Source organism: Thunnus albacares, chromosome 12 (genome assembly GCF_914725855.1).
Source record: "Thunnus albacares chromosome 12, fThuAlb1.1, whole genome shotgun sequence".
Taxonomy (NCBI): Eukaryota; Metazoa; Chordata; class Actinopteri; order Scombriformes; family Scombridae; genus Thunnus; species Thunnus albacares.
Window position 1 is genome coordinate 26,022,326 of NC_058117.1, and position 27,664 is coordinate 26,049,989.

The 27,664-nt window shown below is 38.2% G+C and overlaps 1 protein-coding gene across 3 annotated transcripts in view; it reads left to right on the forward strand.

Moving 5' to 3' along the window:
- Nucleotides 1-27,664, forward strand: part of LOC122993073 (contactin-associated protein-like 4) — a 135,141-nt gene that overhangs the window by 27,084 nt on the left and 80,393 nt on the right. For all 3 annotated transcript variants that reach the window (XM_044366932.1, XM_044366931.1, XM_044366930.1), the window contains exons 2-4: nt 7,254-7,364; nt 18,965-19,158; nt 26,024-26,171. In XM_044366932.1, coding sequence (XP_044222867.1) covers nt 7,254-7,364; nt 18,965-19,158; nt 26,024-26,171 — 453 coding nt within the window. The remainder of the gene's footprint in view (nt 1-7,253; nt 7,365-18,964; nt 19,159-26,023; nt 26,172-27,664) is intronic.

The following is a 27,664-nucleotide window of genomic DNA, read 5'->3' on the forward strand; positions in this document are numbered from 1 at the left end:
CCACCATGTAATGATTGTGTTGATGTAGTGTTCAACTCTGACTGCACTTAAAATGTAGTTTAGGCAGTGGATTGCCTGCTGTGCTTATAAAAAGACAAAAAGTGCAGTCAGTGAGACTGATTTGCATAAAAAGGGTTTGTAGTATAAGCTCTTCTACAGGGTGCAATGCAGAGTTTTTCAATTTTATAAATCCCAAGCGTCCAATTCAGCGTATAATTTTTGAAATAAATTCGATTTGTGAAGGTGCTTGGATCTCGTGAATATCCTTGTGTGTTGTATTTTATTTGAACGACAGAAGAAAATTACATTTTGTGCCAGTTTTTTTTTTTTTTTTCCATGGAGGCTTGTTGGTTTTCTGCTCTCTATTAAGAGATATTTACAAGCAAATATGCTCAGATCATTTACTTAGTGCAGCTTGTGAATTAGTAGATATTTTATGATACTGTATCTCCCCATTGAGCCATTAGGACGAGTGATGTAGCCTGCAGCATACCCTCTAAATCTGCATAATTTCATCATTTACAGTGGATGTTTTGGGTTTTACTCTTTTTTTTTTCGGCTGTGTTTGAAGTGAACTCTTGTTTTTCAGCAGCTCTGTCTGTGTTTATGTGAGTTAAACCTGGCTGTTTAAAGATGAAGAGATTTTAAATGTCGCTGTTTTGATCACTTCATTTGGTTGATGTCTGGTCTCCCACACAGCCACCCACGTCGTTGCTCAGCGTGATGAGCCTCAGTGAGAAGGATGATTGTTCTATCCTTCAAAGGCAGCGGTAGATTGGTGCAAAGTGGTGTATGCATTAGGATGCTGTTTATATGAATATATATGTGTGGGCTTTATCCTCACAAGTACAGATTGTACTGTTCATAATGACCTTTTTATCTTGTAGGAATAGTGTGTTTGACAGCTGGATGAAGAGCTGGAAATACAGGAAGGAGCAAATACTATTCTTATTGTTAGCAGACAGAAGTGGAAGGTGCTGAGCCTCACAGTTTGGTAGCTGTCAGTCAGACGCTTTAGCCAGAGGCGTCTGCTGAGAAGACGACCGGCAGGGAAGAGGAGGAGGAGGAAGACGTGCCTGAGATACTTAAGGGTTCTTCAAAGCATTGAAAGACATTGAACAGTAAATTGCAGTCCAGCTGAAATCACACTTAGTCAAAATAAAAGTCAACGTATTTTTTTAAATGTATTGTTAATAGCTTTTTATTATTAAAAGGAAGAAAAAAGGTCTTTGGGGAAATATTGGAAATGCTTCTTTTTTATCTGAGCTGGCTTCTAAACTTGCGCTGTAGCTAAATGTCATGGGCAGACACTGTGCTGTTAGCAGTGGTACTGAAGAGTAAGAACCACAGCAGCATCAGTCTGGAGTGAAGTGACATTTCCAGCTATGATTACAAGAGAGAATTTTTCTAGTTAGTCACCTCTGCAGTTAAGGTCTGGTAAAGGTTAGTTATCTGAATCTACATAGGCAGGGATTTCATGATTAAAGGAAACCAACGTTGACTGTTGGTAGGAGATGTGATATGAACTGTGGTCTCTTCTTAGTGCAGACAGTCATTATTCATGATGACAAGATGTTTCTTGTCAGGAACATGTAACACAAAATAAAAAAAATGTCCATTGCTGCTGCTTTTTTTTCTGAGGACCATCTAAAGGACATTTTTTTAGGTCCCACAGACCAGCGTTGTCTATCAGCTGGTAGGAGACCCTGTGCAATGACTTCTTATGTATACATCAAAAGTTAATTTACAAAAAACATTTCTGAACAATTAAGATTTTAAAGCATGAAAAGAAAATAATATCAGTGTAATATTTTAGTAGGGAATCTCCATCACAAGTGGCCAATGTGTTTCAAAACATTTCTATATATCATCCATATTTCCCATATTTTATATATGGAATTACTATCCTCCACAAAGCTAGCAGAGTAGAGCAACCAGCAAAATGTTTCTATATTTTTAATTAAATATAACAATCAATGATTCTGCTGAATAAAACAATTACTACATGAAGAAATATATATATTTTCTTGATGCATATTTAGTCAGCAGTTTGTATGATTTAGTATGGTTGGGCAATATGAATATTATGTAGTAATGTATTGACCTCAGTAAGAGTAAATCAATAATAAATACCAAAATGTTTAAAAATACAATTTTCCAATGGTCACGAATGCTTCCTGACATCTACAAGTGTAAATCTTTAACAGCTATTAAATATACTAAACTTCTATATTAAGCAACATGAGATAGAAGCAAATAACTTGCTGGTGAGTCTTGTAGTTATTTTGGGGTAAAATTTGGGTAAAACATTTGCAGAACATGAACAAAAATGTTTTTTTTTAATGTGAATAATAAGAAAATAAAAACTTTTCGGTCTATGTTTGAACTCTATGACATTGAGGAAACCAGTCTTGCCTGTGATTGTTCTTTCTTTAAGGTTTTCTCTGTCTGTGTATATCTTGGGAGGAGTGGGCCGGACCCATGCGGGTCAAACTAGAGGTAGAAGTTGTGCGGATTAGTAAAATGAGAATTGACGTTTTCTACTTGAGGATGATTGTTAGTGCTCTGGAGCAAAAACAACCATCGGTGGAGCCTCATTATCCTGCTTACTGCTACATGCTCTGAATGTCTGAAAGAGTTGGCTCATACGGAGAAACACTGAACTCTGGGTTTGTGGGGCTTATAGGGGCTCTGAAGTCCAGGACCTTCTGTTCACTGCTGCTTGTTGAGGTGATAGTGGAGCTCGGTATTCAGGCTCTGTCACTGTGGGCTCTTTGTTATCCAGCAAAAGAGTAAAGAAGTGAACAATGCAGGTGAATGATGTGGTCTTCTCATTTTATTCATGTCAGCGGTGATTAAATATATTTGACGGTGTGAAGGCCTCGTTCCTCCAGAGATTTTTATTTAATCGTTTTTACCGCTGTCAAACTCACCATTTGTCATTTTCAGCAAAATGATAAACTTGACACCGGATAGATGGATGAAAGGCTGAGCGATGGGTGTCCAGGAGGATATTTGTTGAACTGAAAAGATATTTTCCATCACTCAGATGTCAACATAATGGTTTCCTGCCCTTGTTGGTTGAGTTTTGTGCAACTTCCCGTATTTTATTGTTTCACCTGCAGCGGGGCAGCCTTTTTTTTTTGTGGGCCAGTATTAGATTAGTTAATGTTGTTATTCTGCACCACAGTAGAGGCGGTGAAACTTCTGTCCTCAAGAAAAAAAAAAACTTTCCACTCCTCCTAACTTGCTCTAAATTAATCTTTTCTTGAAGTAAAAAAAAAAAAAATCCTATCTAAAATCTAATTCTATTGTGATTCTGACACTTTAAACTCCTTACTGTCTGTTGCTACTTTTAGAGATTCACAAATGTCAATTTTTTCCTGCTGTTGCTGGATGCCTCCAATGTAAATGTCAGGAGAAAACTGTTTTTCTGTGAGTTTACCCTCTATCAGACGTCGAGGCTGACAGAAAGAGAAAGGAGGTGCATTAGTTTTCCAGCAGTATTAGTTTGTGTCGGAGAGGAAGGTGCAGTAGTTTAATATTCCAGGAAGCTCTCTGTCTAACACAGCCAGGGTCAGTGTTGAGGTTCAGTGGCTGCAGAGTCCAGCAGGTATTGAACATTTAGCCGCATTTTCTGAGCTGTCTGTGTTTGTGCTCCACTGGTCACACTGTTGGGACGTCGACTCTTAAATGCCAAAGTTCCACCGAGAAAAAAACGTCCCGGTGTTTTCAAATTGTCTCTCTTTCTGTCAAGCGTTACCTCAGCCAGGCTGTGCTCTCACCACACATTATCTCCTCAGGGATTACAGCACTCGGCATTGGAGAGCCTTCCCTCTCATTTCACCTCCTCAGACTACTGTAATTCACCTGTTTTTCGCACTGAGGGCTCCCCCACCACCCACAGTAATAAGTGTGTGTCAGGCCGAGACCTGCAGGGATAAAGACTATCAGGACGAGCTTCAGAGGACCAAAGAGCTGGAGTCCTTCTGATGATTGTTGAGTAGCTGGACCGCATTTAAAAACCACTTGACTGTCAAACAGAGGAATTAAATATGCCTAGAGCTCAAAACCAATGCATAACTACCAATAGAATTATCTATCCATCCATTGTCTGCTCTCATATTTCGGATCAGATTCCGGCTTGAGGCTGCATTAAGGGCCAGTATACGATAAAAAAGGAGTTTTTGGAGCTGTTAATGATGCAAAGATATTCCAGTTAAGCCCCGGATTAAAAATAGAGGTCTGGGAATGCACGTGATATGTCTCCTTTAAAGATTTTTGTTACTGATGGGAGGAGGACTATAATTATAACAAAGTATCACATACAAGATCCAATACTATTATCTATCTAATTAACACGTCGAAGATTCAGGCTGAGAAGTGGCCCTATAGATGGAGTAGTATTCTCCTATAAAAAGTGAAGTCATCAGTCCGCGGTAGATATCGAGAGGCAGATGAAGACCTCGTGCTGTTGAGATGAAGTACACTAATGCTGACAGAGTAATCGAAGCTAAAGCCTTGTTAGAGTTGTGGGCCGGGATCGGACTGCAGCGTGAATCATAGTAATTGGCTCTTGTCTCAGCGGTGGAGAACAACATCCATTAACGGAGAGGCTTTAGATGGAGGCTGCATCAGTTTGGAGTTTGCAATTTTTTTAACTCGCAGTTTGGAGCTCGAGAGGAAAACTTTGAATATGAATCGAATGTATGGAGGAAAATTACACTGTGCAGACCATCTCATAAAACAAATATTAAATTCTACTGTGTTTCTTTTTTACTGTTTTGTATATTTACTCATGTCATGCAATTTTAACAAATAAAATGGCTGCAGCAACACATCCCTGGTGCTAAAATTTAAAAAATATTGCATGCATTTATGTTATATGTGTGCATTAGTGTATGTTTAATGGTTTCCTATGTGACTTTTAGAGAGAAGGCAATTAAAACCAGTCCAATTAGAGGTTATTGATTGCATTATGTATAGTCTATGATGTTTTTATTACAGCCGATCATCCATAAAGCATTAAAGTGTCTGAAACATTAAAGGTTTCTTCTGACAACACTGATTTGTCTCCATCAGCACTCAGCCTGTAATGAGCCAGTCAGGACGCCATTCGTCATGATTACAACGTTCATTTATCCATCTCGGCAGTATTACACCATTCATTCATCCAAGTGGACTTTATTACTCTGTTCATTCATGGTGCCATTACAGCTGAAAGCTTCCACCTGAGGAACATTAAACCTGCTTCTGAATGATTGGACTCCACTCTGCCATTCATGTTAATGTTCAGAGACTCAAAAGGTTTTCGTCGTTAATGTCACTGAAAAGGGTTTAATACTTGTGTGTGTTCAGAAAATTGCACCCTTTGCTCCCACGAAACTCCCACCTGATAAACTATGAGCTTTTATAGTTTATCAGCTTTTCAGGACGTCTTTAGTCTGAAAAAGGTGTTTTTAACAATACAACAGTTTTTTCACTCAGGCTGAGAGATGGAGAATAATCAATCTCCTACTGTTGTATCAACCTACTGTTGAGAACTGCTTATTGTTCACCGAGAGACTGGAGCATAATGTTAAAGGCCTGTTTTCACCAAGCTGACATTAAAACCTGCAGCTCAATGATAAAAAAAAAAAACTCCACTCCTCCTTTCTCAGCCAGTCAGTGGTGTTTATCGAGGCTTCTGGTGTTCTGGTCCACTAAGTGCTGTATCATTCAGGATAAGTGAAGTACTTCTGTTCGACTACGTCCATTCTTCTGAGCCTCTTGATTTTGTTTCCTTTACTCAAGATGAACTGATGCTCCTGTGGGTTTTTTTTCTTTTTTTTTTTGGATACAAAAGTCTGAATATTTTCTGATTTGAGAAGGTCGTCCAAAATGTCTACAGACCAAGTAGTATCTTGTTTAACTGGTAAAAAGTATGCAACTGCAGAAATGGCTGAAATATTTGAAGGACAGTCTTGTTTGATTAAAAAAAACCCTTTTTTAAATGGAAAACAGAGATGTGCTTTCCTAGACAGAGGGCACAGAACTCCTTATTGAGTCTTACTGACTTCAACAATAAAGCTAAAATTGTGTGAATGTCATTTAACTAATAACGGATGCTTTGGTGTTACAGAAACAAAAGATAATGCAACACAGTAGGAGAGTATATAAAGTTGTGTTATTTGACCCTTATAGTCACGGATGTTTTGGTTTATGTACTCAGGCCTGATTAAAGCTTCTTTGCCTGATAATTAAGAGACCAGACCAAGTGTTTTGTAATGTCACCACCAATTTACAGGAGTGAGGGTGAAGAGTGAAGAAAAACATTGTTTTTTTATTTTTCTGCCACTAATGTTAGTATTTATTGAGTTTGTGGTTGCAAATTTTTTGTCCAAGTGAAAAATGCAGAAATCTCTACAAGGTCTTCCCATATCAGCAATTTGCTGTTTAAGTTGAGTTTTATTTTTGTTTTTGAGTCTGTTTCTATCAAGAACTCAGCAGGAAGTAATGTAACATGTTAAGTACTGAATGTCATAAACAAGACTAAAGGCTTGTCTACGGAGGAGACGTTTCAGCTAATCAATACACGGGCTACAAACAGGCTTGTGTTTCACTCACGCTGTACACATTTAACTGCAACTTCAAGTCTATTTTCTTAGGTTTTATTAGCTTTACTACAGTGATTGTTTGTTGGGCCCTGACTCCTGCCAAAATGTGGGTGACCTACACTCAACATTGTCCCTGAAGGCATCCTGTGTAGACAGAGACAGAGGACTGAAGCTGCTGCTGCTGCTCCGCTAACATGAGGCTGTACTGGGCACAGTGGTGCTTTGACTAAATGCTAGCGTCAACATGATAAGATGCTCAAAATGATAATGCTAACATGCCGAGGTATTATGTTTACGATCTTAGATTAAGGTTTTACCATGCTAACATTTGCTGATTAGCACTATATGAGGTAAAGCAGCGGCTGATGGGAATGTCATTAGTTTTTGCAAGTATTTTGTCATAATTATTTAGTATCATTACATTAGACAAACATGAAATGTTAATGATAAAAATTCAAAACCACAAATATGAATCTCAAAGCCACCACATCTTCACAACATATGTGACACTTTCATATAAACAGCTTGTAAAGATTATTTCTGCAGCACAAATCTTTGTGCAATGTTCATTTTAACTCAAGTTGGAGCTTTCACTTTTAAAATCATGGTATTTAAAGACATTTAAGGCTTTTTTTCTGCTTTATGATTGGTTGACAGAGGTGTGTGACAGCGCGTTGGTGTCCAATCTGCAGCCATCAGCCTTCAGAAGCTCCTCACAGCTGTCCAGCAGCCATGGACCGGGCTTCGCCAAACTCAACAGAAGGGAAGGTGAGTAAGAGTTTCTGCTGTTTTTTGAATTATTTTGGGATTATTTTATGCCTTTATTATACAGCAAGACTATAACAATGGCAGGAAATGAGGGAAAAGAGAGATGGTTCAACCCGGTTCAACCCCCAGGCCACCCTAGGGCACCACAGATATTGTTGTTTTTGATGAGCATGTATAACAAACCTCACCAGACTGGACAAATAACTACATACCTGTGCTGCAATCATTATCATTATCATTCATTTGGTTGTTATTGTTGTTGTCCGTGTACTGGGGCCTAGATTAGATTAGTCTGTTTGTGTTGTTTTCCTAAAAGCTTCTCCTTGAGTCCAGTAAAATGTTTACCAGACTCTAGCAGAGTGGTGCCAAATGTTTTCTCTGTTATTGAGAAGTTGCTCTGCAGCAGTGTAGCTCAGGAGCGCAGGAGAGACTTTTGTTAAGCTCAGTACACAGAGCACAAAACATCACAAACAGGGAAGTTTTTTACTGGATTCACAACAGATAACTCACCGGTGATTGAGAGACAGACAGAGGATCAGAATCATTTCTGAGGGAGAAGACAGAACAAGAAAAATAAAAAAGAACAAGCAATAGCTCCCATCTTTGCTCTCTATAGGTGCTGTTTGTAGTGAAGGTTTATGCCAGAAGGATAAATGTGAGTTGTGTTTGTTCGTCTGACATAAAAACCCAGCAGGGAGTCCTGTGCTGGATGCTGATGTGAGGCTTTAACAAAATGAAGATCATGGTTTGTTGTGGAGCTTTCTGCAGGGAACGGGCTTCACCGCTTTATCCCGACATCAAAGCCCAGAATCAGCTGGGAGGGTGAGATGAGTTTAATCTGGATCTGAATGATTTTCACCACCCAGGAAACTAAGGAAGCTGAGCCTGCAGAACATCACTCAGTCCTCGGTTTGTTTGATGGTCGAGACTTTAAGCAAACACTCTTCTTGTCGCTAAATGCTGCCGGCCTGCTCTCTCTGTTTACTGACGTGACTTTGATCTTTGGGTAACAGTGGACTGACAAGCACATTGTGGTCCTCTGTCTCTGCATTCTGTAGTTGATATTTTAATATGTCAAACTGACATTCGACTCTTTTTGAAATGCAACAGAGGAATCTAAATCTTACTTTTGTGTAAGTAAGATTTTGAATGCAAGACGTTTCCTTGTAAAGTATTTTTATACTGTGGTATTACTGGTTTTACTTAAATATCTCAATACATCTTCCACCACTGCTGTTAGTGCTATAAAAAGGTACATGAATATAATAAGTCTTCCAAATTAAATGACTATATACGTTGTTTGTACCTGCACTCCAGAATGACCCATTAGAGAGTAATATGCTGCTTAAAAATAATGTTTTAGGGTGTGACAAAGCTGTGGTTAGGGTCTGGTTAGGTTTAGGCACAAAAACCACTTGGTTAGGGTTAGTGAAAGATGATGGTTTGGGTTAAAATGGTCACTTGAAATGTGGTTAAATGTGGCAACGATCGGTAACAGTAAACACCACGTTACGGTTATGAATGCAGTAAAATGCGGTAAAATGTCCTGATGGTTGAAAAAGATGACACTCGTGGTTGGAAATGGGAAGCAAACATTGGTCTCTTGCAGCTTTGGCTGCTTTCTTTTCGCCATCTAACTAACTATCCAGCCATCCTTCCAACCTGCCCCCTCCTCATAAGGTCGTGACCTTATACTGACGTCATCCGAACGTCGCCTACCTGTGTCATAATTACTACAGCCGCTAGATGGCGTCTGTAACTCAAACATAATTATAGGTTGTTTTTGGCCACTGAATTTACGACCTATAGTGTTGTTTTGTTTTGTGGGGAGAGGGTTGAATATGAACATGTAATAGACTGTTTATATCTGTAGATTAGACTCCTGTCTTTTCAGTTATTGTGGTAACTTTCCAAAAGCGTGTCTTATCAAAGAGTAAACATCTAAAATGGTAAAAATATGGTTTATCCAGGTGGGTTGGTGTTAAAGGATTATTTAAGGATACTGGATAAAACTTTATAAGTACAGATTACTTACTTGAAGGGGATCTTTTAATAGCCAGTATGAACAGGAGGAATGATTAAAGACTGTTGTTTTAAGACAATTGTGAACCTTTCCTTTAATCACAAAAGAACTCCTGGGTTGTGATGGACAACAGCTTGACGATATACAGTATGATTGTAGGATTATCTATCATCTATTGTTGCTTTGACAGCAAAATAAGGCATTACAAATAACTTCATTACAGTGGTAACACTGATCCATTTTTCTAATCTAATCTCCAGTTTGTAGCTGGTAGATTAGGAAAACTGTATGTGTGTGTGTGTGTGTATTTGTCGCATTTCCTCCACAGCAACATTGATGGTGGAGGATCCCAGAGAGGGATCCCAGGTGCTCGCTGAGGAAATCGATGAATAAATGAATGCCTCCATCTCATTTCCATATCCTGCCCCTGCTGCTGCTGCTGCTAACGCTCCACGCCTCTCCTCCAGTTATTCTGTGAGGAGCAGCTTCACTCTCAGTTCATTTACCTACTAAATAAGCAAAGATAATCAGTCTTGGAATACCATGTAGGGCTGGGAAATATATCGATATTATATTGATATTGTAATATGAGACTAGATATCGTCTTTTTTGGATATTGTAATATCATGATATGGCATAAGTGTTGCCTTTTCCTGGTTTTAAAGGCTGCGTTACAGTCAAGTGATGTAATTTTCTGAACTTATCAGACTGTTCTAGCTGTTCTATTATTTGCCTTTACCCACTTAGTCATTATATGCACATTACTGATGATTATTTATCAAAAATCTCATTGTGTAAGTATTTTGTGAAAGCACCAATAGTCATCCCTACAATATTGTTGCCATTATTTTGTCCATGTTGCCCAGCCCACATTGCATCTTTACAGGGGATTTAATCAGACAGTCATGTTTATAGCTGAAACACATATTTAACCTTGTTGTGATTGATATCTATGATTAACGATAGTGGTGTACCAATATATCATAGCACCATATCTGATGATGCTATACATGCTGATACAGTACACATCGTTTAGCTGAAAAACTGAATATTCAGTAAATCTAATAAATCAGGGCATCATGGTGAAACATAAAAACACAGTCAGACAGTCTGTGTTCTCTAATAACAACCAAGCTGGATGCAAATAGTATATGCATGAAAGTGATGAATTTTTGGCTTGATTTAACCACTGGAGTTGGTTTGAGTCTGTGTCTTTCGGCTAAAAACCGTAATCTTCAAAGATATTCTAACAAGACTAAAGCCCCATTCGGACATGATTAACATTACAGGGAGATTTGAGGAAATAAATGTTCGCCGTGCTCCTCTGTAATTTAACTCATCATTCCAGATGGCATTTTGACCTTTGCGACATTTACAGGAGACGGTCTGTACGGGAGACACGGGAGAGTCGAAGGTGAGGTAAAGATAGTGCGTGATGTGAATTTGAGTCAGAAATCAATTTAAATTAAAATCTTTATCTTAACACACAGACATGAAACACATACTAATATCATTCAGTGTGACTTACACCTCCCAAGGATATCATTATCACCAATACATTTCCATATATTGTATATGCTTGTAAATCAATGAAAAAAAAAACATTTTTAAGTTTTTTTCAGTATCAAAGTAATCCAGTTGAAGTTGTCTGTACATCCATGGATACACTGCAAACAGGAACTGCTAATAACTAATTCAGCATACCTTCAATGGCATCGACTTGCCAAAATGTAAAAAATATAGGCTAAAAATGCTTTTTTTTGTTGTCATATCAGTTCCTAAAGAGGCCAATATGTTGGTGTTAACATGTTTCCATCTCATCATATTAGCAAAAACATTTTTTGTAGTAGAAGGACAAGCAGCTCTTCCTGCAAAAAAACCCAAAACAAAACACTTTAAATAGACTTTAAAATAAAACATCACTCCGGACAGGATTTAAATTACAAGAGGACCAGTGAGTTTGCCAAAAGACAGAAGGTAATTTTGGCTGTAATTATTACCTTGGAGGGGGTGAAAAATGACCTACATATACACTCTGGACTGGATTAAAATCACTGAGTCAGGTAATGTTACAGTTACCCCATCTGCCCTAGAGAAATAAATCCTGTCGGAGTGTGGCTGAACAGTCTACAGCCATATTTTTGAGCCAAACTCTACTGTCAGCAACATGCTCACAATGACAATGCTAAAACGATGATGCTCACCATGTTCACCAATGTAGTTCAGCATATTAACATGCTGACTTTCACTAAATAGCACTAAACACAAAGTACAGCTACGGTTGATGGGATATTCATGAGTTTTGCTGGTATTTAATCATAAAAACCAAAGTATTGAAAAGGGATTACAATCCTTCCTGAGGGGAACATGAATGTGTTTACCAAATTTTCACGGCAGTCCATCTGTTAGTTATTGAGACATTTCACTCTGCAGCAAAAATGTCAAGCTGCTGGTGGTGCCAGAATAAAAAGTCAAAAGATCACCAAAGTCAGTAGGATTCATCCTCTGGGGAACATGAACATCTGTGCAAAAATGTCACAGCAATTCATTCGATAGCTGTTGAGATATTTCAGTCAGGACCAAAGTGGTGGACGGTCCGACCAGCGAACTTACAGGACAGGTGACATTGCCATGGACATAAAGAGAGTAGGTTTTTTTTTTTTTTTGGCTTGTCTGAATACAAATGTTGACATTTGTATGACAGCCAACAACCTCTTTTTTTTTTTTTTACCCTTTTTCTCTATAGCAGTGGAATCTGCAGTGAGACCAGAGGACCTAAAATTGTGCTTCAGACTTTAACCCGATGTAGCTGATCACAGTGGCCTGATGGCTCAGAGTTTGACATCAAAAGTGGATAAAAAGCCCTGATAGGCTATTGATTGGAGATGAATGCGCCTTTTACCAGGGACCTGGAGGGTGAATGACTCAACAATTTAAGTCTCCCCATTGGTGTCTCTTATTCTCTGTGTGAATTTCCCATTCTCACTTTTTATCTTTCATTTGCCTCCCACCCTTTTCTGCTCCTCTTAGTGTCCCATTTTTCTCTCATTTTCCATCTGTCTTGGTTTCCACCTCTTCCGTTTTCCACTTCCACTCTTCATTCATCATAATTGTGCCTGTCCATCTTCTTCTGTCCTTCTGTACAGTCTGAATTCTGTTGTCATCATTAGTTTCACCCCGTCTGCAGCCACATTTTCATTTTCGTCGGTAAGAACTAATTTCGCCAGCTCTGTCTTCTTGCCAAATGTTAATAGCAGTCTTTGTGTTTAAACATTTTCTTTCTTCAGCAGGTGACGCTGACAGTTATCAGTACTGCAATTACGTTGAAAAAGACTTGAAAATAATTATTGTGTCACAGTAATCATTTTCCCAAAGAGTGAGATTTAAAGGTGGAATTTTAATAGGAGCCTGTAAGTTGAGACTGACTGTGCAAGAACGGCCAAATAGTCAGGTATTGATCTCCATATTCAGTCGTCCTTCAGGGCCTCCAGAAAGTTCCACAACAGTAGCACTCAAATCTCAACAGACTGTTTTTCCAAAAGCAATCTATTCTCACATAGATAATAAAAAAGTTATTTAGGACAGACATTTCTAAAATCCAGTGTCATTTTTCTCAACACTAGTCCAGTCTCTCATAATTTTGACCAGACAAACGTGACAACGGCAAACTCATTGCATTTCTGAAACTTGCAGGCACAAAACATCTTCTGTCATTAGCTTCTATGTCTCCTGCATGTATAAATGCTAAATTCACAGTGACCCACAGCTTTACACATGTAAACCAACCACAGCTAGCTTGATTAGCAGGTAACTTGTCCTGGATGTATGTAGATCCCTATCCAGTTAGCTACAATAGCTAATACCGCGGCTAATTTCTTTGTTTACTTTTGGTCAGACTGGTTTATGAGGCTCCTGCTGCATCCTGCTCATGTTATTGTGAGAATAAAGTTAGAATGTGCCATAGTCAGGGTCAAGGTCAAGGTTAAAAAAATACTACTATTTCTCCTTTAATCCAGTGATGACATTGCCTTCAAATTCATAAACAAACCTACATGAGGTGTTGTTTTTAGTTATGTTGGTTTTGAGATTAGTCTGATTCTATACAATCCAGACTTATTTTCAAATTTACAGACTTAGTTTTTGTCAGTTCCTCCTGGATTGAATATCTTACTATATCATATCAAGACTAGCTACCTTATTATATATACAGGTGTAATAATCTGTAATGCAAATCGTGCTTGACAAGATTGTTTATCTTGGATAAGAAGAAGTAAGGTTTAATCATTCTAAAATAAGATATTCTGTCTTTTGTGAATTGCCAGTTTTGCGGCGTGGCATTTGGAAAAGTAAAAATCTGTCCTCCTTCACCTGCAGAGAACCTGCAGTGTTCCCCACCCTGCTGCTGCTGTCACTGCTGCACTAAGTCCATTAGTTTCCTGTTGGACTCTGTCCGACTGACATGCTATCAGGCTGCTGAAATTACCCTCCAGACTTTATATTCTCATGCAAATGACCAGTGCTCATTCTGGACCTGACACTTATAACAGCCTGCCTGTTACACGTCCTTCCAGCTGCCTTTCTATCCCTTTGCCTGTCTCTCCGTCCTACTTCCTGTCTGTTTCTCAAATTGTCTGTCTCAGTTTCTTTTCTACCTCTCTTGTGTTTTCCTTACTGTCTTACTGTCCCTTCACCTTCCTCTATTACATAGCCCAGATTAATAACCTGTGGGAATAGATTGGTAAACCTGTGCACACAGATTGCTAAACCATGCACGATTGACAGCTAAGATGGCTCACTTTGTGACCACCTATGCCGTTAATGCAGTCGAGGTCACAATATAGCTCTGATTTACATATTTTCTGTTGTCAGGTAACTGAACAGGCATTAATTTTGATTGCGGATCATAAATACTATGTTGACCAGCAGTCATTACCAAGCTGCTGAGCTGCAGATTTTATGATCATGACAAACAGGATTTTACAACTCTGGAAAGTTATTGCAGCAGTAGCCATTATTTTACCTTCCGTTGCGACGATTGTGAGGTAAACAGCAGGAACACAGCGTTCATGTTACATAGTATCCATCAGGAATGCACACTTACATGTATGTGATTGGCTGGATGATGACATGTTGTGTTGCAGCAAAAGTTGAACCAGCTTCAGCTTTTTTGCTGGATGACCCAGCGTCAAAGCACTGGCCCCATTCATATGAATGAGAGGGCAACAAGCCCTTTAGTTGAAACATACTGACTATTTATATATGACACAGTTTGAATCATCATGCACAGCAATGAGGAGACGTGTAAATTGCTTTTAACTTTACTTCTGAACAAAATATCATATGTATAACGTGGCATATGCTGTACTCCACAGTTTCAGTTTGTAGCTTGCTGGTTTTACATTATCACATTACCCACTGGGACCGGCTCTCACTGTTCCCGAAGCTCGATTGATAATTTCATCCTCTGTTTGGCCATCAGAGCAGTGATGTCACACCTCTGACCTCCATTAACCTGTACTTTTCTCCGTGTGGCACCATGAGAGACACAGAGGAAAAGAAATCAGGGAGCTGTCTTTGATTTGAAGTGACAGTTGTGACTAAAAGTGTTCAAACCATCAGCCATCAGTTCACCTCAATTATATTAGTTTCACTTATATCGACGGGCTGGACACAGTAAATCTTTGTAACGCTTCTTGGTCTCTGAGTCATTTCCCTCTGATCTCTTTCTCTTTTCCTCTCCAGTCAAATATTCATGAGTAAAGGTCAGAGTGTCTGCTTTATTCTAATCTGCTGTCACTGGACACGTCTGTTAGTCAAGTGCTTATTAGCTTTGGCCTTTAGCTCTTTAAAGATCAGACTCCACCAGACCGACACTGATTCATTTTCACTGCTGAGATTTTCTCCTCTGCCTGCCACCAGACATTGTTCAGAGTCCTTTTGTTACAAAAGCTGTTGAAGTTCCTCCTGTTTTTCTGTAATATACAGCTAGTACAAGGTCATCACATAAATGAGGCTTTCAGATAGACCTTAGTCATCACAATTAGCCGTTTCAAGAAACAATCCAAGAAGACTGTCAGTAGAGACTAAATGATGAAATGACGTTTGTCACCTTCTTTATTTGTTTGTCAATCCATAAATGGAGGCACCAGACAGAGTCATTAAAAGTCATCAAGTCTTCAAATGAAATCAACCTTGGGAGCATGGATGTGTTTTGCATATTTAATGGCTTTAATCTGCTGGTTAGATTATATGATAAAGCTTTCTGTTTATTTCTATGTGTGCAAAGTTAATATTTTGGCATGAAAAGGAAAGATAGCATGCATGTGCTCAGTAAATTTCATCACAAATTATTATTGATATTTTTGTATCCTTATCCTCTGGGAAACATGATTATCTACAGCAAATATTCTGGAAAAAAATGTGCTGAAACAGTAAGTAGATTAATCAATAAGATGATCAACAGAAAATTGATCACCAGCCATTTTAATAATTGATTAGTTATGTATCAAGCACGAATGCTAAACATTTGCTGGTTCCAGTTTTTTTGCTCTGTTTTATATTACAAAAAAATGAAGATCTTTGATTTTTAAACTGTTTGTGCCACAAAAAATACAATTTGAAGTCATCACAATAGGTTCTGGGAAACTGTAATGGGATATTTTTCACAACTGTCTGAGCAGTTAATTGATCATCATTTATCATCAACCAAAGAAAAACAGGAAATCATTGTTAGTTGCACGCCTAATTCTTACATTACTTTATGCAAAAGGGATCAAATTTTGATGTAACAGAGATGCTAGTCAATTCCAACCTCAACTTCAACTTTATTTAAAGTTACTACAAGGGACTTTTAAGTGGTTATGAAACAGTCTCATGATGCCTCTATATGACCTACATAAGCAAAAGACACCATCAGTGAGAAGATTGGCTTTTTCTATATAGTTATTCTAAATGCCTGCCACTGGGTCAGATTCCCCGTGAAATCAGACAAAATGATTTACAGCATGCAGACCAGAAGAGCCTGTGTTTACAGCTGATGATTTGCTTTTTCCAGCAAGTGAAACTAGGCTGGAGAGAAAAGATGTGTTTTCACTCTGTATTTGAATATTTCAACAGAGCCTTCCTTCCAAATACGCAGTGGAAGTTTATTCCAAAGAAAAGGAGCTCATTGGGCAAAAAGATTTTTTGTTACATAGAGGACCCGTTAAATAACCAGCATAAAGAGAATATAAAGGGCATGATGGAGTATATGGAGTAATAAGACTGGAGATGTAAGAGGAAGCCAATCCGGTTTAGGATTTGAAGGTCAAGAGAAGGATTTTGATTGTATTGCTAGCCAATGCAAAGACCTCGGGATGGATGCGATACGATCAAAATCGAAAGATAAGCGATTATCAAATGATCCTCAGGAAACTACGAATACTGTATCCACTGCAAATTTTATGACAGTGTCGTGAAGATAGCTTAATCTGCAAGTGTTCGAGTTAATGAAGACAAAACTATTGAAGCTGCGCTGAGAGAATAAGTGAGGTTGGATCTTATGTAGTTTGAGTGCCAACAGCAACCTCCAGTTTTTAAGCGTTTTTTTCAGTCCCTCCACTGTTATTGTATATATACAGAGGAGAATAGCTATAAACCTGAGGACATGACTTACTGCTTGTAATGTAGCTGGTGGACAGAATATTGCCTCAGTGCCGTTGAGAGACAGAGCAGAAAATTGTGTTGTCTTTCCAAAAGTCAAGTGGCGTTTAAGATGGGTTTTGGTGTTTTTGTTCTTTATAGAGCTCTCTGACACTTGCTCTGTGTGTGTGTATGTGTGTGTGTGTGTGTGTGTGTGTGTGTGTGTGTGTGTGTGTGTGTGTGTGTGTGTGTGTGTGTGTGTGTGTGTGTGTATGTGTGTGTTTGTGTGTGTGTGCCCAGTGGGAAACCGGTCAGCAGCCTCCTCCTTCAGAATCTGTCCATCTGGTGTTTGAGCTCTGAGGCGTCGTTTTGGCCTGACAAAGCATTTCCTCTCTCTTACACACACACACACACACACACACACATGCGTACACACACACCACATGTCTTTTCAGCATCTGAAGCGTCATTACTATGTAGCAGCCCATTCGATCAACCCTGGTTTATCTACCCAGACAGACCTCTGTCAGCACGCCCCACATATAAAACAGGCAACATGTAATGTAAGCAGCGTGTATGCTCTCTCTCACACACACACACACACACAAACACACACAAACACACACACACTGTCATCCTCTCTCAGCGGTTGCCTCTTTGTCTGAACCCAGCAGACATCGTGAGCTTCTATAACCTTGAACATTGCCTCAAGAAGTCTGGAAATTTTTCAAAAATACTGCCAAAATGAGAGTTGGACCAATGTTTTGTTGGTGGTCACCCAGATGTCCTCCCTGGGCATTCCAGCGACTTTGAAATATGTTGTTGCAATCATCAACAGGCCCTTTTTTTAACTATAGATTTATGTACACAGTGTGCAGCTTTATACATCATAAATGTCTAGAACATATTAATATATTGTATATCCTTGAGTGGTCCAACTGACGTCCTGGTCTGACCCGGGTAGCTCAATAAATGATATGTAGCCATATACACATAGCAAACATAGAGAAGTCTGTTACAGTAGGATTACAGGACATTTTTTACAGAAAAACAGAGTCAATACAAACATGCTACAATATTTTATTGGGATGAACAGAATATTTAACACTTTTATACCCATCTTATGCAGTTTGCTCCTGTTTCTACTGAAGTGCATTAGTATGAATGTGCAGTAGGCGAACTCAGGGGTGTTAAACAGCAGCTGACGATCCTCCTTTGACCTCCATTAAGAACACATAGGCTCTTCTCATCAACAAAGCTGCATATTAACTTAAACAATAAGTTATATTTTTTGGTGTGAGTTGGTACAGTACAGGTATGGGAAGGGTTTTAATTATTTCTTACTATGAGATAGGGCATGTTTTAATATTTTGTTCTGTTTTGTCATCAATTTGTTGTTTTGCATTTCAGTATTGATCCCCCTTGACACACAAGTTAATTTGCAGGTGTTTAAAAGACGCACAGCAGTAATGGTGTACTAACCATGTCATAGTAACAACTGTTGTGTTGCTTTGAAAACTGAAAGCGATTATTGTATTTGACTGCATTGATTGTTTTTGCATTTTCATTCTCATCTTTTTCATTTCATAAGTATCTCAGTGAGATATGAAAACACACAAATTCCTAATGCCACTGCAAGTCACAAAGCAATTTGTGTTATTTAAATTCTCCGGGAAAGTTCCTGAAGTGTGATTTATATCCCATTATAGCTTCAGAATGGATTTAAAGACGCTTGCTATGGTTCAATCAATTTTCTTCATTCTGCTTTCATAACAGAAAAGTGTGATTTCAGTTCAGAATGAAAGGTCAAGCAATACAATTCATTTTTCAGCATCTACCAAAGCTTATTTCATCTCCTCCCTGACAGATGGAAATGTAATAAATCACTCATGTATGCTGCTTTCTCTCTCTCTCTCTCTCTCTCTCTCTCTATCTCTCTCTCTCTCTCTCTATACAGGAGCTGGAGGTTGGTCTCCTCTCACCTCAGACAGGTATCAATGGTTGGAGGTCGACCTGGGTGAGCGGACCAAGATCACAGCTGTCGCGACGCAGGGTCGCTACGGCAGCTCTGATTGGCTGACATCGTACCTGCTGATGTTCAGCGACACGGGACACAACTGGAAACAGTACTGGCAGGAGGACAGTATAGGGGTAAGTCCATACTGGAGTTATACAGATCACCATCCATCAAAACAGTGCAGTGTACAAACTGCATCACCACAGAGAAAATATAAGGCTGTATACACCAGAGTAAACAATACCGTTAAAACAGTGTAAAAGTGAGGTTAATGTAATAATCAGCATCTAAAAAATCACTGTCATTACAGTCACATTTCACTTTACTGTAATTAACAGCAGTTACATTATTTCTGTAACCCTCATCTCTTCATACAGCTGACTTTATTTTGGTGTTTGCTCTTGCAACGACTCCATCTCCCCCCTGGGATCAATAAACTTCATATCCCACCCTGTTTTAATTCATATGAAGTGATGTAGTGTCGAGCAGTGCTTGTCTATGTGGCTTGATCTATTCTGTGCAGATAAACTCAGTCATCATGAGTATATCTCTTCATTTGTAATGGATGAACCTTTGAAGGAGCTCTGCTGACTGTGCAGACTTGTTGCCAAACACTTTAGCTGCTGATAATGGACAGAGAAGCAGTCAAGCAACACTTTGCTGGTTGAGACAAGGGGGATGTCAGCTAAGATTAAGGTCATATTTTTTGTCTATACTTCAATTTTCTTGTCTTTTATGTCAGTCTTTAGCTTTTGCTATTTGAAGAGATGTTAAACACTTTGATTTCAGCTTTATCTGCCACTATCAGTGCCCATTTTTGACAGATGTTACACAAAAATAGGTGGTAAACAAGTGCGACACAGTTATCAAAATAATCTAAACTCAAGGTCCATACTTGCATGTTAGGAGCCTTCGATTGTATCTTCATCAGCAGACTTTGCATTCTTCTGAACACTTTAATAACTTGTTGTCCATGTTGGCTGAGAACGTGAGATTGGCAGATCATTCTTGACTTTGGAAAAAGCAGTTGGCAAAAAAAAAACAACAACCCTTCAACTCAAGGTCCACTTAGTCACTTGTTGTGGAGCTGTGACAGTTATTATCTTTGATAATTCAGCAACTGTACTTGTTAAAGCTGTTACATTTTTGTTACAAGGAATCATCATAATCATTTTGATCACTTTGTAATTCGCTTGTAAATCCATACATCATAAATTATACATTTATTAAAAACATACTTTACTCTGCAATATATGTAGTTATTAGGTTTTATCAAAATTATAGATAATGTAAAGACAGAGATGTATATTAGCATAATTAAAAATCATGCACGTAAATCAGTTATTACGGTAGCCTTAAATTTAGGTTTACAACTTCCATTTTCACAAGTTTTATCTACTGACTCCTCAGACATGAATGCAAAGTATTTGTGTGCACCTTCAACCTTTCGACAGGCAGCAAACTCTTGACTTAAGTCATCTCTTCACCTGAGGATGTAGCACCTCAAGTAGGCTAAAAGTTGACCATTTTTCAGGCCAAACCAAAGGCTATGAGAATAGTTTAAGTCCAACTGAAATTAAATTGCCTTTTACATCTACTACAGCATACCTATCTGCTCTGTAAATCACTTGTCCTGTGTTCTCCTTTGAGAAAAAAATCACAAACCAAAAGGGAGAAAATTATATTTTAAATTCTTTGATTTCATGATTGTGCCTGCTAGTTTTACATTATTTTGATTAAATACCGTTCCATCATCCATTTACATAGCTGGAGTCCTTATTTCCATACAGCAAATCAAATCTTTGCATAAAACAATAAGGTGTCGTTCTATCATAGACAGAGCAGACGGTCACACTGAGCCTGATAGCATCCTGCTACACAACACAACAACCTACATTAGCTTTCCTGCTAAAGTCTCCTTCTTAACTGACAAACATGAACACAAGTCCTGTCCTGCACCTTAGCTTGTTGAATGAGCCACCAAACAAACATTCACTGTGGAGAAGTGCACCGCTAATGTCAGTTAGCAGGCTAAATAGCTAATAAGCTATCGTTAAACAGCATGAAAACATACCTGCAAATTTGTTACTTTGGTCTGGTCAGATACTGGTTTGGTTGTTGCTCTTCAAAATCCCTGGCAGCAACATACTGTCTGTCCATGACTTACAGCGACAGTAGTTTGTTTACTTTGTCTCCGTTCAGTATGTTGTAGCACTGCTAGCCTGCCAGCTGATGTCAATCAAACAAATGGATAACTGGCTGAGACGAGGAGCATTTCTGATATTTCTCCAAAGACCCTTTTTTCTCCATTCTAATTATACAAAACTATTAAAAAATATTTATTAATAACATTTAAAAACACATGTTGACATACAAAAAATCACAAGAAGGATGACTAAATGTGATTTCAGTTGGATTTACTGTCATTTTCCCAATGAGAAGAATCTAGGCTGAGCAGTCTTCTCCTCTCTGTAAACTAACTCAGTAACATTTACTCTTAAGTATGTTTTAAGCTGCAGTAGAGTTTTTCGAGGAATATCTGTAGTAGATTGATTCTTGATGATCAGTTTAATAATAGTGGTTCTACATTAGTAGGGCATCACTATACTCTTTCCACCACCAATCGTGAGTAAAACATGGCAGATTCATGGCACACCTGAGCCCGGCTTTGAAAAAGCTCAGCCAGCGTTTGTAAGATTGATTAATGAAAAAATCAGTCGGATGGACAGCAGAGGCAGTGAGGCATCGCATCCAAGACACAGCACCTCCCCTCAGTGTTTTCCCCTCGCACAAGTGTCATGTTAGACTTATATTTGTCCCACTGTGGTGACAGTACATTGTTCAACATACAGCCACTTGAATGCTAAGTAGTATTGATCTTGTCATCACAGTGAGCCAGTTCAAATATGTTTGAGTTTCTTACCTTTATGTCTTTGTGACCTTGTGAGTCTAATACCAAATCAAATAATGCAACAAACATGGAAAAAAAAAGGAAATGTTTTCCCTCTGAAAGTATGGACACTTACGAAGAGTGAATGCAGATTTGTTACAGTGCTGCAGAGAGGAGCTTTTGATTAGAAGTTCAGGCGAAGCAATTTCTTCATATGGAGAGAATCCAGCTAATCTCAGCACTGAGGTTCTTCTCTGAGAGCGCCAAGAACAGCTTCTCACAGCTTCTCACAGCTTCTTACGGCTTAAAACATGTTGATCTGACACTCTACAAAAACTGCAGTCACATTTCAAAGTGTTTCTGAACTTCTGTGTATTAGTCAGCTAGGCTTAGAGAGTCTGTCAGAGGAGAAAGTTGATGGCAGAGCTGTTAGATCAACCACTACTGGGCTGAAGACCAGAGAGACAATATACGGTTTTCTCCTTTTCCTCTTTCTCTCTCAGTCCATCTTCTTTTTTTTCTATCTTTCGTCACAAGCCTGTGTGTTCATGGAGATATTGCGATCCATCTTTTATTTATTGTCTTTCTCCTCTTTATGTGTTTGTTTCCTCGCTGCTGGAGGGCTGAGGATGAGAAGCAAGCTCTTTTAACTTTTACTTCTCACATTTCCTTTCCCCCCTTTTATTTCCTCCTCTCATTTTCTTTCTGAACTGCTTTTCTACCTCTTTCTTCTCACTATGTGATTTTCTTTCCACTTTTTTTGTTCGTCTGTCGTTTCCCTTTGATGCTCTTTCCTTTATCTCATCCCTTCTCTTTATTCCTTTCTCCTTTTCTGTCTTTTACATTCACAGTTAATCTCTCTCTCCATGTCTCTTTCACTCTCCCTCTCACTGCCTGTCAAAGGCGGCTGTTGAAGCATCTCCCTAAAAGTAAATGAGATTCTGTCCTCTCCTCAATGTCATTTGTTGAGTCGAAGGAGCTGCTAGTTGGCTCAGTGTTTGAGCAAACGACAAGCTCAGTGTCTTATTTTTTTTGGTGTTTCATAGTAACTGTGTCACACAGCCACATATGCAAAGATACAAAAACTTAAAACAACTTCTGTTTACCAACCAACAGTCAATGCTAGCTTCTTTTAACAATGGCCACAAACTTTCCCTATTATGGGAATTATTTCGTATCATGTGATCTAATTACAGGTGAAGCTGTCATTTGTTGTCTGTGTATATATATGCTTTGTGTTCAGATGGATGTTTGCCTGACAAAGATAAATCAAACATTTTGGGAGCTTGCAAAATTCACTTTTTTGCTACTTCCCAATTTCCTTAGTATGCTGTTTTTGTCAGGCACCTGTACTTGTGCACCCTACCCACCTTATTTACCATGATATTTCTCAAACCCTTAACCAAGCAGTTTTAGTTGCCTAAACCTGATCATATCAGAAAAGTGTCATATTAATCATTTTTCTGATTTTGGAAGACAGTAAACAATGTTGTTTTGCCTTTATTGTTTTCCTGAATAGACTTAAGCTTAACTAAGTTTAATTTATGACTAAAGTTGTTAGTCTCATATGCCAAAACTGTCTCCTAGAAATTCTGTTTATATACTATATTTTCCCAGTTACTATGCTGCGTTGGCAAGCATGATCACTGTCTGGATCCTGATTTTTGAATGAATGGATGGTTGGTGGGTGTACAAGATGCAGGACTGTAGCTCCACAGACTTGGGTTCACATCCTGAGAAAAAAAGAAAAAGAGCTACGTTGTCACTGAACATTTCACTCATATGTTCAGTATCAACATTTTTGCAACTTGCCAAATGTGGGAATTAACAGCATTTTCTCATTATGTTAAAATAAATCGTAATTCAGCCAGCATTATGTTTCCAGTAATACGTATTTGCAGTTGCAATTTAGTCAAATTTAAACATAATTTCTAGGAGAAAGGGTTGCACATGCATGCAAGCATGATATACTGGAGAAGAGTTTGCTGTGAAATTAGGCAATTTAGCTTCTAATGAGTTTTTTTTTTTTTTTTTTAATGTTTCTAATGCTAAAATGAGATAAAAGTCATCAGCCCACAGGCAACTATGTAAACTGTCTACTTACAATTTAAACAAGAAAATTCACCAAAAGTGGCGTTACAAGGTTGTCATTCGACACTTTCCACCCCTTTCAATTAAAAACAATTATATGAGAGAGATCCAACTCCACTCTCTTGTGATTACAGAAGAATTAATAAGTTAATTATGTGTCTAAGCTTTTATTCAGCAGCGGGAGAGCCACTTAACCTGCATGTCAACTTCAAGAAAGGGATGTAATTAGGATAGATTGCCAGATGGGAGAGATGAAAAGAGATACACAGATTCAGCCCAGAGTCAGAAGGAAGCAGACAATCAATTCTCTGTTCTTACTCCAAATTTTACAGGAAGATTTTAGCACAAAGCAAGTTAATGAGCATAATCTCCACAGAGCCAGACCAGAAAAGGTGTTAAACTACAGTTAAAAGGGGTTCAAGTCTTTCATTCTCCATCTGTTCATCAAAAACAGCCTCTATGAATGCAGTGAACTGCACCTTCAGTACCATACATCGAAATAAAATCAACTCTTTTTTTTATTAAATTCTACTGACCTCAATACTGAAACCAAGTATCTATAGAGATGCTCTGCCAAGAGAATCAAATCCTGTGATCAGAGGACGAATAGATCTGCAGGCAGGACGAAATGCACTTTATGAAGTGGATTAAATCATGAAGTTACATCATCAAGTATCAAGTATCCTTCACCTCTGATGTTATAAAAGCATTTATCTTTGATGTTTTGGTCATTGAGTCAGTATAGAAAAATCATTGGACAAAGAATAAAGTATTTTAAAGACAAAAATCACTATTTGAATGTTTTGTACAAGTTGATATAATGTTGAAAAGTTACTAAATGGTAAACTTTTGAAATCTTCTCCAGACTCAATATGACCTTTTCTAAGTTTATAGTTGACATTTTCAGTTATGAATCACTTTCACCTCGCTGTATTATAAGGAAAGGTAGGAGTTCGATATATAATACTCGTCGAAGTCCACAAACAAACTGTATGATATGAGAACGGTTCTCTGTAGAGCTTCAGCTGCCTGGAATCAAAAGACACATCAAAAGTAGATTTTCTTTCAAAACGTCACTAAAACGAAAGCTGATGAATCATGCACAGATGTTACTTTTAGTTATTGCGGTTTTTGATCCTTTCTGATTATTTTTATTTTCTTTTTGTTTCTTTCTTGACGATTTGGTTTTTGTTTTTACTGTATTGTCTACCTCTTCAAAGTTTTTTTTAACTTATTTTCAGATCTCAATATTTGACTTGTTTGGCTTTTTCTTGTTTTATTGATCAGTGTGATTTTAAATGTACTGTCGCTGTTGTTGTGTGGACCCCAGGAAGACTAGCAACCACTTCCAAATAATTCTTTCAGTTTATGTGTTTGTTTTGTCATGGTAAAATGATTTGTTGTTTGGTGTAGGGGATTCAATTACCTCTAAGCTTTATGGCTTTACCAGCTACTAACAGGCCACAACATACACTGAATGCTTTCTGTTGCCAACAACAAGGCATCCATCACAGTCTCAACAAAAACAGTTACGCCATCTGCAGCACGCCACTCTTTCCTCCTCTTCCTCTAGTCTCTCTCCCATGACCAGCCTGCTCAAAGTTTGGCAAACAATCAACACACAAAAAACAACTTTCGACTGTGACGATATACCTTTCACAAAGAGCAATATATTTGAAATGCATGATGTTGAATAGTTCCCTAAATAAAGATGTGACAGACTGAAATCAAACAAATTGTGTCAATGTCTTTGGCTATTATGCTATTTTATTATATTTTATTGCCAATACATGTTTTGGTTGAAATTATTTATATTCAACAAACAGATTTAGTTGAATTAAATTGTCCAACATAGCTTTGGTTAGTTTTATATAAGGTATTTTGTTTTTTATTCATTTCAGAAATAGATCTGAATTACCATGTTTACAGTATATGTGTGTTTATATGTGTTTCTGAGTTAGGTAACAGTAAAGCAGATACTAAATTAACATTTTTCCATTGTGCTTGTGTTTTTTCAGTCTTTTCCAGGTAACAGTAACGCAGACAGCGTTGTTCAGTACAAGCTGCAGCAGCCAGCGATTGCTCGTTTCCTCCGCCTCATTCCTCTGGACTGGAATCCCAGCGGGCGGATCGGACTCCGACTGGAGACCTACGGATGTCCTTACAGTAAGTCTTGTCTTTTATGGGCCTGGACTGGACTCTCCAGGGCTGCCATCCAGCCAGAAAGACCCGCCGAAATCTCTACTGTTCAGTTAGAGATACTAAATTTGCTGGGAGGGTTAAAAAATGCAAGTACATACAACTAAATAAATCTGTATATAACATTTAATTTGGTTCAAAAGAAGAGAAAAGAAACATTCATTACGTATCACACTTCTTTTAGTCAGTTTAATTGTGTGTGATTTATCACTGATACAGACAAAGAGCAACAAACGCTCCCTGGCAGCCTTTTATTTTCATATTTTCAGATTTCACAATTGATTTACACTCTCACCTCTGTTACTAACAATGAAGTAACAACATGTATCTCACTGTTTCATTCACACACACACACACACAACATATTGTCTTAACAGTTTCCTTTGTTTCTCAGATTACACAACATATTGGCATTATCAGACCTGGCATCACCACAAGGAAACTGAACCAAGATGTTGTATTTTCCACCAAGATGTATTGTTTAATTTATTCACATTACATATTTTTCAAAGTCACACAGCAATTTTTATCTGTACTCGCTCCATTGTGCTGAAAAAGAACAAATATCACTTGTCTTACTTTAGCCAATATCCAGAATATAACAAATCTGTCACCGCTACTTCAGTCGTAAGATACATTTTAAAAGGTTTACTTTTATCTCCTAAGGGTTTAGGATGAGCATGACATCTTTGCTAAGTATGACTCCTCCTCATCTTCTTCGGGACTCAGTTGAACTTTCAGTATGAGGTAAAATCGTGCAGTCGGCACATTCTGCTAAAAGAGCAGGTGTTTGTCATATTTGTACTCCCAGCGGTAGTTTCCCTGCTGTGTCTCTGCCCTGATCCTGCCCACATGGCAGCAGTTATTGGTTATTGTGCCTCATCAAAACACGGCATAGTCATGAATATCAAAAAACATCTTCACACATTTGCATAGATGCTCAAATACGTTTATCCAACAATGTATATGCATGTGTAAACATGATTTCCAAACATGATTTCCATGTTTGGAAATCATGTTTGGATTTCTTATGTTTGGAATTCAACCCACAGCTGTTAGTGACTATATTATTTCTGGCGCTTACATTTCCCTTTCATCTGAGAAGCTGCAGTCAGATAGGAAGCTTTGAAAATAAAATAAGTACATTTGCTTTGAACAGCTACTACACTGAAACAGTGTAACACTGGAGTCCAAAGCCATGCTAGTAGATCTGTTAGGCTGTACTTGGGAACAGCTGAGGCTGATGGGAAAGTCATTTGTTCTGTAAGTATTTAGCTATAAACCTATAAACCATTTTGATCAGAAGATGGGATTAGATAGAAGTGAAGAAGTTAATTGATCACTCAAACTTTTACAGTTTATCCTGAAGGGGATATGAATGTGTGTATCAAATTTCATGGCAATCCATCTGATTGTTATTGAGACGTCACTTAATGTAAAACAACAAATGTGAACCTCAT